Source organism: Cetorhinus maximus, chromosome 14 (assembly GCF_964194155.1).
Source record: "Cetorhinus maximus chromosome 14, sCetMax3.hap1.1, whole genome shotgun sequence".
Classification (NCBI taxonomy): domain Eukaryota; kingdom Metazoa; phylum Chordata; class Chondrichthyes; order Lamniformes; family Cetorhinidae; genus Cetorhinus; species Cetorhinus maximus.
Genome location: NC_135892.1, coordinates 106,177,118 through 106,188,553, shown reverse-complemented (window position 1 = coordinate 106,188,553; position 11,436 = coordinate 106,177,118). Strand labels below are relative to the sequence as shown.

Here is an 11,436-nt window from a genome sequence, read left to right as displayed (position 1 = left end):
TCCCACTCATAAAAGGATCGAGACCAGGAGGGCACCGCTTTAAAGTAATTAGTAAAAGAAGCAACAGTGATATGAGGTAAAACTTTTTCACACTGCAAGCAGTTAGGGTCTGGAACGCACTGCCTGAGAGTGTGGTGGAGGCAGATTCAATTGAAGCATTCAAAGGGGAATTAGAGCGTTATTTGAAAAGAAAGAATGTGTAGGGTAATGGAGAAAAGGCAGGAGAATGGCACTAAGTGAGCTGCTCATTTGGAGAGCCGGTGCAGACACAATGGGCCAAATGGCCTCCTTCTGCACGGTGATGTTTTTGTGATCCTTGAGATTCTGTTTTACTGAGGGCGTATAACATCTAGTCAGTTTTGGTGAAAATGTATTTCAGAAAAAGCAACTCAACAATTATTTTAGCAGGATTATCTCTAATCAACATAGGATGTGGAGTTATTAGCAACTTGCATTCATGGGCCAGGATTTTTCCCTTGTCAGGTGGGCTGGTGGGGGCTGGGCGGGAGCAGTTGGGGTTGGACTGCGATTTCATGCTGGCAGGCCAATTAAGGCCCGCCCAGCGTCAAACACGCGCTTCAGCGCTCAGCGCTACCTGTGCGTCGGGGAATGTTCTTAATGAAATGTTTACATTCTTATTTGCTGTTGGAAACCTCATCCCATCCGTGGATGAGGTTTCCTAAAAAATGCAACGGCTGCTTGGCCTTTTCGCCTGCCCGCCAACTGTGAGGTTGGGCAGGCAGCAAAAAAAAATTCTTTCAATTATAATTCAAAGGCTTTAATAGGCCCTAAAATTGTCGCCGGCCCACTGACCAAAATATCGTGCGAGTGCGCGATGATGTCGGGACGCTCGCCTGATGTCATCGCGTGTCATTTTACACTCGGTCGGGTCGGGCACATGCCCACCTGACAAGCATTATGTCCTGACCAAGGTTACAACCTTTGCAACAGTCCTGCCTCAGAGGCAGCAAGTTGACCAGAGATGAGCCTTAATCTAGGCTGACATTTCAGTGAAATACTGTGGGAGTGCTGCACTGTCAGTGGTGTCATCTTTTGAAGAGACATTAAAACAAAACCCCTGAACCGTGAACATATAAGATCCCTTAGCATTATTTGATGAAAAGTAGAACAGCTCTCTCAGCGTTTGGCCAATATTCATCCAATATCACTAAAAGGAATGAATTATCTGGCTAGTAGCATCCTAATTTGTGCAAATTGGCTACTGGGATTGCCTGCATTACAACAGTAACTGCCCTACCAAGGTACCTAATGTGGTTGTGAAGTGCGTTGGGGAATCCTGAGGTTTTAAATGTAGTGTGTAAATGCAGGTACATTCTTTATTTCTCATATAGAGTTCCAGTGCAGGATAAACCTCCAAATCATTATTGTGAATGAAGGGATACAGCAGGTACTGAAGATTGGAAAAGGGGAGATAATTGAAGAAGCTGCGTTTGGAGAATTGAAGGTGTGGACAAAGGAGAGGGTTTTAGAAAAGGAGGGATGTGAAGTCAGGACAGCCTGGAGAAATACAAAGGAAGCTGGATGGCGTGAATATATGGCTCAAATTGAAAACAAGGGTGAGAATTTTGACTTCGACATGCTGGAAATCTCTGGACTTGGAGAGAGCAGGGTAATGGAAGTGTGGGGTTAAGAGCTGGTGAGGGAATGAGCTGCAATATTTTGGCTTGAGCTGGACTGATGCAGGGAAGCCAGAAAGGAGAGTGTTGAAGAAATCAAACCTCAAAGCAAATGAACGGATGGTTGACAGTTTCAGGAAAGATGGGGGCAAGGAGAGGAGACAGACAATAATCGAGGAGGAAATAAAGCAGATGTGGTAACAGCAGCCAAAAGGAGAGGAGGAAGTTAACCTTTGGGTCAACAGGTCTCCAGAATTCTGCATTTCCTGACATAGCTTGAGATAGTGTCTGGAGAGGGTAGGGGTTGGAGGGGTGGTGGTTGTAGGGCAATAATAGAATAGGGGTAAGAGGTGTTGCCAGGATCGAATAAGGGTAACCTCAGTCTTGGATAAAGAAACTGAGAAGTCATTTAGCTCACCAACTGCCCCAGTTATATCCAACATATTTCCTCCCCACAATTCCAAATGGGTGGCATGTAACCTAATATTCACCCCAAAATAAATCTGAAGCGTAGAATTTTTAAAGAAAATATAACATTGATCTTAATTTTTTTTTTAAATCATTGAATATTCATGGAATATAACAGAAAATCATAGCTAATAAAACGGATTATGACAAAATCAGCATAACTTTCATTTCTATTCAAACTGTAAGACTCTAACTAGCTACATCCCATCGCCTAAATAATATGAAAGTGAAACCATTGATCCTCAAGTTATATTTTGGTTGCTACACCGGGAATTAGAATCTGCTGGATGAAATTTAGGTTTGGTCACATTAAAGAGTTTATAAATCCGCTCTCCCAGGATAGCTTAGGAACAATCTAAATCCCTTGTGTTTTTAAGACTTAGAAAGCCGAGGTTCATACATCGGTCAAACAATTGCCAATTGCACTTAAACTTCCCATAAGGAAAATGTTTGTTGGTTTTGACTTAGTCCTCAGTTTACGGAGCTCATGTGATAGGATAGGGTGGGATGGAGAGGAAGGAATCTGAAGACCGGCAGAAGCTCTGTACCTTCCTGTTTGACGAAGCATCATTCAGCAATATTTATCAAATTATCTGCAAACCCTCCTGTACCATTTGCCTAAGAATAGCACAGATACAAGGACATAATTCTGGAGTGAAGTGGGGGCTGGAGTGGGGCAGAGGAGCGGGTGGAAGAAAACATATGAAAGAGCAAAAAAAAGAGGAGTATGAACACCATTTTCAGTATGACAAAAAGAATGATTGTGTTCTAGCCAAAACTCAAATCCTGTTTACACTGTAAAGTAAAAGTACAGCTGGTATACATTCAAATCAAAGCTACTAATCACAAGTGCACAACACAGTCCCTTTAAACAGGAAAACCTCATTTATAAAGAAATAAAACATCAAGCCAACACAGGTTCAAGGGTCAAATATCCCCGGTGTAAACACATCCACAAACATTCACTCCCTCCACCACCGACGCACTGTGGCAGCAGTGCGTACCATCTACAAGATGCACTGCAGGGATTCGCCAAGGCTCCTTAGGCAGCACCTTCTAAACCCACGACCACTACCATCTAGAAGGACAAGGGCAGCAGATAGATGGGAACACCACCACCTGGAAGTTCCCCTCCAAGTCACTCACCATCCTGACTTGGAAATATATCGCCGTTCCTTCACTGTCGCTGGGTCAAAATCCTGGAACTCCCTCCCTAACAGCACTGTGGGTGTATCTACACCACATGGGCTGCAGTGGTTCAAGAAGGCAGCTCACCATCGCCTTCTCAAGGGCAACTAGGGATGGGCAATAAATGCTGACCCGGCCAGCGAAGCCCACATCCCATAAATGAATTTTAAAAAAAGGTTGGGGCAAACAGCCCTACCTCTTTATCAGAAATTGAGGTCATCTACTTCTATCCCCAAACACAAAACAAGTGTCTCCATTTATATTGTCCGTTTTGAATGGCCTTCACTGCTCATTTAGTCTTCAGCTATATTACACTTCAAATGAAAAAGTTACACCTGTCCACACTTCCTCTTCCCAGCTTTGACACTATACAACCTTACCAGTTAATTTTTACTGGAGCTCTTGGACCTATAAACTCTAAAAACTAGATGCTCCACTGGGAAATGAATACTGAGGGGGGAAAGAAATCATTCGAGGAACTTATCAATTGTATTTTGTTTTATGCTGTGCAGAATTTCTAGTTTTGGATACAAAACACAGTAGGTTATATTATACCATTTCTTTTTATTTGAAATAACCAAGATGCCAATCGCAAATGTTACCGGATAAGATATGAATTTGGAAGCTAGAAATTCTACTACAGTTGATCCAAATTGAAGGGATTAAAAAGCCTTAAATTAAAGCAATGGCTAGAGGTCTTTTAATTCAATACTGGGATAGGCAAGTATTTATAAATTGATCCTGGATTTTTCAATCTAATGAGGAAAAATTGGTTTAACAGAAAATTGGAGCAAAGCTGTCAACTTTGTTCTCAGTATCAAAGATACTGATAAAAGAGAACAGGGTAAAACATCAGAAAATTATAACCAATTTCATTTATTTAGAAAAAATATTTATAAAACACTTTTCTTCAGTAACAAAAAAACAATACAAACAACTCCAATAATTTTTTGCACCTGTTTCTATAAATACGATTATGTACAAAATATAGACATAGAACTGAAGTGCCTTTTTTTTTACATATTTACCAGAATTTTAAATTATGTGAAATGAACTTCAAGAACCATCGACTGCACAAATACGTTTGAAAAATATTTCAGCGCTTGAAACAATACTTTTTTTGTTTTCCTTCTCCACTCCTGATCAATTAGAAAACATTTTCTGTCCAAAAAAGGCATCAGAGGCAGTATTTGCATCTCCAGTACAAGAACATTGTCTCTTGCTGCACCTGAGTTTACACTCAAGGCAGGGCAGGCTTTCTAGTCAAGCATTAAGCCCACGTAAAGAATACAGGAAGCAACTGTTTGTCCGTAGTGCAATGGACTTTTCTTCTTTCAAAAAGCCCACGAAAAGGCAGTGCAACAGGTGTCCATGGGTTACAGGTCCTGCCTTGCTGTCTGTCCTTTGAGTCTTCTTGCCAATTTCAGCAGATAACCAGTTTAATCTGAGCAGCAGTTTACTGGAGCAAATCTCTTCTTGGCAAGGCAACTATATTTCCATCGTGGCTCTTCCATTTTACACCTGTGAAGGAATCAAGCACAGCTACCATCAGTCTATGGGTTTGCATAGTGGAACTCTCAAAACAAGGTCATAGCTGAATAACGAGGGATTGCTACGAAAAAGGGAGTTTGTTACACTCCTGATATCGACATCTTCATGTATGGAGGAGGTGAAAAGGGAAAGTGAAGTAAAAAAGATGTACAAACCTCAGTTGCTATTATACATTCGTCCTTCTCTTCAGATATGACGTACACTGACTGGTACTTGGTGTCTTTTGAGGCAGAGTATGTGGACTCTGGCCGTCTTCTTTCTGAGGGTTCACTATTGGGTTGAAATAAAAACATGAGTTAGGTTGGTACTCAGTCGACAGAGTAGCCCAGATAAAAACAACATTCTGCATTTACAATACCAAATAAATAGGAGGCTGGTTTACTTAATTACCCATTATGCTGTGTAGCACTTTTTTGCTCTGCTTCCAGGCTACTAGCATCTCCCCGCTCATTTTCAGCTTTAAGTAAATCTTCGTTCTTTAACTCGTGTACCAGATTATAATCCACTGAAGGGTATTTGACCCTATAGCCATTTCTCTCAGCAGAGCTGTCACTTTGCAAGTCTACTTTCTTGTTGGTGTTTTTGATTTGAGTGGCAGCGATGATGCTGATGGAGATGTCTTTCTCACGATGGCAGTCGGTGAGGTTGTTCATCGTCTCTATCTCGCTCTTGGAGATGTCGGGCTGCTGCTGCCGCCCCTTCTGCAGCTTCACTCGCACACAGACAACAACCGCTGCACATCCCAGGAGCAGCATCAGGACCAGAATAACCCCAGCACACACAGCGACCCATGGAAACTGCCCCTTGTTCTCAGCTTCTGTGTATTTATCCTTAACGTCTATGATAACGGTTTGACCCTGAGGCTGCTCTGGCAGCAGGAACTGGCAGTTAAGCCCACCGTATCCACGGGCGCACTGGCAGACGTAGTGGCTGTTCCTCTCATGGCAGGTAGCGCCATTGTGGCAAGGGTTGTTCATACATTTACTGATGGAGATGCTGCAATTCTTTCCACTAAATCCAGGCAGGCAGGTGCAGGTGTGATCATTAACTCCATCTTGACATGTTCCGCCATTAAGACAGGGCATTCTTGCACAGTTATCCGTGTCAATGTCGCAGTGTCTTCCTGTGAAGCCAGCCCGGCATTGGCATATGTAGGAATTCCCAATATCGACACACTGGGCACCTGAACAAGGAGAAAGGAAAATATAAACTTAACAAACAGCGAGCTTCAATTCTTTAATGGTGAGACTTTTACAAAAACAACAACAACTCGCACTTATATAGCACCTCTAACATGGTTACAAGTCCCGAGGCTCCTCACAGCAGTGTAATCAGACAAAATTTGACAGATATGAAGGCAGGTGACCAAAAGCCTGGTCAAAGAGGTGGAGCATCTTAAAGGAAGAGAGAGAGGAAGAGGGCAGAGAAGTTCAGGGTGGGAATTCCAGAGTTTCGGACCTAGACAACTGAAGCTAGGGCTGCCAATGGTGGAGCAATTAAAATTAGGGATGCCCAAGGAGTTAGAATTTGAGGAGCATAGAGATCTCGGATGTTGTCGGGCATGAAGAGGTTAGAGTGATGATGGGGTGGGTGGCATTGGGGTAAGGTCGGAGGGGGATATACACATAACCCTAGAGTTCATCTGAATATTCATATTACTGCTTACCATTGGTGCATGGGTTGGAACTGCAGTGATCAATTTTCTTCTCACAGTTGAAGCCGGAGTAACTGGCAGGGCAATGGCAGCTGTAGCCACCAGTAGCTTTGTCTGTGCACCTTCCACCATTAAAGCAGGGCCCATCTGCACACGTCATGGCACTCAGTTCACAATTTCGACCGTGGAAGCCCGGTGGGCAGGTACAAGAGTAGTGATTCTCCAGGTCCTAAGGCAAGATTTCAGTCCATTGGTCAGTTATCCAGGCACACTGGCTGTACATCAGGAAGAACTATATTTTGTTTTTAACCGTTATCTTTAACGGTTCAGTCCCACTTACCGTGCAGGTCCCATCATTTTTACAGGGATTGGCATCGCACTCATTGATCTCGATTTCACAGTTGGAGCCAGTGTAGCCAGGACGACAGGTACAAGTGTAACTTCCTTGACCAGTATTGGTGCAAGTAGCTCCGTTCTTGCAAGGCTTGTGATGAGTACAATAGTTCAAGTCTGGAGGAAGAGGAGAAATAAAAGGGGGCGTGGAAATCAGCCAGTGGCAAGAATAGCAGCATGAAGACAAAATATCAACCAAAATAAATGGCCTTTATAACAGGAGCAGGAAGGACATAACAGCTTACCCTGGTTACAGAAGAGACCACCCCATCCTTCCTGGCAGTTACACTGCCAAGGCTGCTGACATGTCCCATGAAGACACCCTGGATAACGAATACATTCATCGCAGTAGCGTCCTTGCCATCCCACCCTACACCTGCAAATCGAACAAAAAGGAAGAATCGCTCAATACCTTTGGTCAGCTTTTTCTATGAAAAAGATGTAAAGTTTTAAGAGAATTAAAAGCAAACAAAAATCTTCCCAAAACTGTAGAATTTCCATTCCCCCTGCACACCCCCCCCACCCCCACCCCCCCACAACCACCCCAGCACATTTCTACCACAACCACAACTATGCCATCTCGCTGTCGCGATGATAATAATGCACACAAACGATTCTGGCAGAGAGTAAAATGCACCATTTAAAAACCTAAATTAGAGATTTTAAAACACATAGTCAGGCAGCCATCCTCTCTGCTGTGCCTCTTTAGGGGGGCAATAGAACTATTCTATAGGCTTGTTCAACAGTTTGATTGTAAAGATTGTGCTGATTTAACTGAATCACTAGGGATTGAAGAGCTAAAAGATTGTGGTTTCGTGATATAATGCCAGTTTAGAGAACACTTAAGATGAAAGCAAATGTTTATTTTCTTGAGGGGGTGGGGGGGGGGTCTAAGACAGTGAAATCATTTGCAACACATTTCCATCGCAAAATAGTTTCTGGAAATGGAAGTCCATTCACTAGAGAAAAGGGGATCCCAAGGATTTCTCTGTCCCTTCTGGGTTCAATAATGCCCAAGGCAAGTATATATATATATATATATATACATACAAGTATATATATATATATATATATATACATACAAGTATATATATATATGTGCACACACGATGATAAGTTTCTGCAGATAATGAAACGGACGCCAACAGAGGGCGCTCCTACCGGCTGCTGAGCAGCAGAAAGATAGTGAACTGCTATAATTGGTCTATCCACTCGTTTAACTTGGTAATTATAGTAAATTTACTTCCCACTAGGGCACTGTAAACTTAAGTTAACAACCGTGTTTTCCTTTTGCTACATGATCCCCGAAGACTTTGAGTTTCCCAGGCTTCCAAAATGTACCTAACAGCTACCAGGAGATGAGCCGCTTTGAACTCTAGAAGATGCCTTCCATTCCCACGCACCTGATAGAGATCATTTACCGACTCTTTTATGTACTGTTAACTTTAACTAACAAAAAAAAAAGCTCTCATTACTTACTTGCATTCCCCAGGCCTGTCGCAGTATCCGTGTTGCTCATCACAGCCAGGGAGACAGATTGCTGGAGAGGGAAGGAATATAGGGTTAAGATGGACTGTGTCCTACATCCTATAAATCACAACACTCCAGTCAGACCTGACAAATCTTAAACCATAACTTTGTTTAAAAAAAACCTGAGGAGCGGGTAAGTTTTACAAGTGCACGATTGGTTTTCTTGGGTGTGGAAAGTGATAAGTTTGCCCAGTAATTGAGTGTTTTACTCTTCACTAAGGATTCTGCTTAACACACACATACACAAAAGGGAATGCACAAAGCCTTTTTTTTTTGCTTCTTCCCCCGCCCCCGCCCTCTCTCTCTCTTTTCAGTGTTGGTCAGAAGTCCTTTTTTTTTTAGCCCAACTCCACCCCTTCATATCTAGCTGTGTGTGTGTGTGTAGATAAGAGTGGACAGCTGGTTTGCAGGCTGGCTGTGGTAGGACAGCTGCTCCATTGTTTTGCGGCCTCTCAGCTTGAGAACGCAGCTGCCCCGTGGACCTGTGAGCGGCTCAACAATACACGCTACCGCCAGCAAGCCTGGCCGGCCCGCCAATCCACACACCATGACCCAGCGCCCGCCCAGTTCTAACGGCACCCACATGAGATGGCCCAATGAGCGAGTGGAGGGGGCTGGGAATTAAGGGGAGGGGGGTGGTGGTTGGGGGTTTGTGCCCCGGGTCTGCCATTTCCACTGGCTACTTTACATCCACATGAAATGCAGCCCAGGAACAGGGGGCCAGGCCAGGTTTTTTTAAAAAACATATTATATGGTTTCAGACAAGCTGCCCACTAACCCCCGACTCTTTTTTTATTTCTAACAAATCATTAGAACACATTTTTTTTTTTGTTTTGTTTTTTAATACAAAAACCCCGCACGAGTGTTTACACCAGATTAAATGCTGCTCATTGGCATTTGCAATGAAAAAAAAGCCCAACTCCTGGGGATTGTGCAGCGTGATCAAGCGGGGGAAGAAGGGTGGACTTACATTCGGTGCAATAGGGTCCCTCCCAGCCCGGGTTGCACAGCTTTTCACCCTTCTCGCCGCAGCTGAAGTGGCCGAAGGCGTCGTCCCGGGGCCGGCAAAAGACGGAGCAACCCTCCCCGTAGTAGTGCTCATCGCAGACGAAGCGGTACGAGTACTTGAGCTCGGTCCGGCTGCTAATGTGCACGTCCTGGGACCATTCGTCTCCCACAGTCAGGTGCCGCTGTGTCGCCAGGCGGCTGATGAGGCGATCAGGGTTGTCTGGATGTCAGGAAACACACAGACCGGTTAGAGAAGCACTTTCAAGGGGGGAGCTTCAGTCAAGCAGAGAGAGGGGGTTAACTGGGATGGGGAGAGAGAGAGAGAGAGAGAGACAGGAGGGAGGGAGTTACCTGTACTCAAGTCATCAGTGGGTTCCGCATGCAAGGCTTCAATAATCAGAGAGAAAGTTCCCTGTTTAAAAGAAAAAAAGTTAAAGTCATTTAAACCCAGTCAAATAGGTTAAAAAAAAAAGGAATTGAGATCAAGTTAACTGACACACACTATCTCGGTGTCGCAAAGGTTAAAGGATCCTCTCGTGTCCCCATAATCTCAGTGTAGGATATTAGCAGAGGCTGCAGTTGTCATCCGTCTTGACGCTTAATTCCACTGTTTTCACACACAACATTGTAAGATGAGGCCGTTTGGAATCTCACGCTGAGCTGAAAATTCCCAGTTAGGGTCTGAGAAGTTTCCCACATCATTTAAGTTCCCCCCTCCCAGAGTGTGGCGTTTCTCCCTAAAGGGACTGAAAACTGCCCTCAACCCCCACCACCACCCCCAGTACCCCCCACCTTCTCTCTCTCTCTCTCTCTCCCCCTCCCCTCCACCCCAAACACTGCCATTCAACTCTTGACCATCCTGAGAATGAGACCGCAACTTACCGGCCAGGTGAAAGCGAAGGGGAATCGCATGGGGTTGCTGAAGGCTTCCGCGTCCGGGATGGAGAAGGAGTTGGAGCCCAGGACCGGGGTGAGGGCGCTTCCGTAAGTGCACGGCGGCACGGGGGAGATGTTCGCCTGGTAGTGTTTGAGACACACGCGGAAGAAGGTCTTGCATTCGCAAGGCAAGCCGTAGTTAGAGGCCGAGCCGCCTTTGCAGCAATTCGCATTACCACTCAGTCCTTTGCGGTTATTAAATTCCTGTAACTTCAGCTCAAATACCCCAGAGGAAAAGGCCTGTTAAAAAACACACACACATATATTATATATTATATATATATATTTATATAGGGGAGGTGGGGGTGAGAGAGAGAGAGTGTGTGGAAGCGAGGGAGAAAAGGACAGTTGGAATAATAATGCAGCCAGATTCAGAAGTGGGTAATTGTTTAAAGGTACAAATGGAAACAAGTCCCAGTTCTGCCTTACCTGCTGGAGTATAGCGAGCTGTGTGATGAACAGACACAGGCTGCGGTGTGCCATTGCTAGGTACAGGGTCCTCATCAAGCTTCTGTTGAATGAAGCGCCGGCCGAACCTCACCGCTCCCAAATCCACTGAGAATGTTTCTGTTTTGCTCTCTCAAGTCCTTTGATTGCTCCTCGTCTACAGAGAACCGCCCTTCCCTTAAATGACTGACAGCTCTTTTCAATGAGGGTCGCTTGCTTGGAAGAGGTTGAAACCAGCCGAGAGATCGGTCGAAACACTGGTGGGGTTACTGGGCGCTGTTCTAACACCTCTCTCCTTTCTCTCTCTCTCTCTTTCTCTCTCTCTCTCGCTCCCTCTCTCGCTCCCTCTCTCGTGTGGTTATTTTTTTCGCTCTGTGCCAGATGCTCGGGGTTTTAATTCCAAACAGAACTCGCAAAAACGAGACGATCCCAGGATTTTTTTTTTTTATTATTTAGGGACGGACAGGGAATTCTTGCTCCTGTTTAAACTGCCCAACAGAGAGAGGGCGAGGACCCTGGTGTTCTAGGCTGCTGTGTTGTAGGAAGTCAGGTCCTGTTTGTCGTCCCTTTTAGTCCTCTGGGGTTGTTTTATCTTGTTGGTTTGCCTCTCTCTCACACACACAC

The 11,436-nt window shown here is 44.6% G+C and overlaps 1 protein-coding gene across 1 annotated transcript; it reads right to left on the bottom strand.

Moving 5' to 3' along the window:
- Positions 1–4,153: 4,153 nt before the first annotated feature.
- Positions 4,154–10,988, bottom strand: dldh (dihydrolipoamide dehydrogenase). The gene is made up of 11 exons (XM_078557431.1): positions 10,795–10,988; positions 10,312–10,605; positions 9,781–9,841; positions 9,392–9,649; positions 8,371–8,431; positions 7,137–7,267; positions 6,839–7,008; positions 6,511–6,727; positions 5,235–6,027; positions 5,000–5,114; positions 4,154–4,814 (listed from the first exon to the last, which is right to left on the bottom strand). Exons 1-11 carry the CDS (start codon positions 10,867–10,869, stop codon positions 4,809–4,811), a joined length of 2,181 nt encoding a protein of 726 aa, XP_078413557.1. The 5' UTR covers positions 10,870–10,988; the 3' UTR covers positions 4,154–4,808.
- Positions 10,989–11,436: the final 448 nt, after the last annotated feature.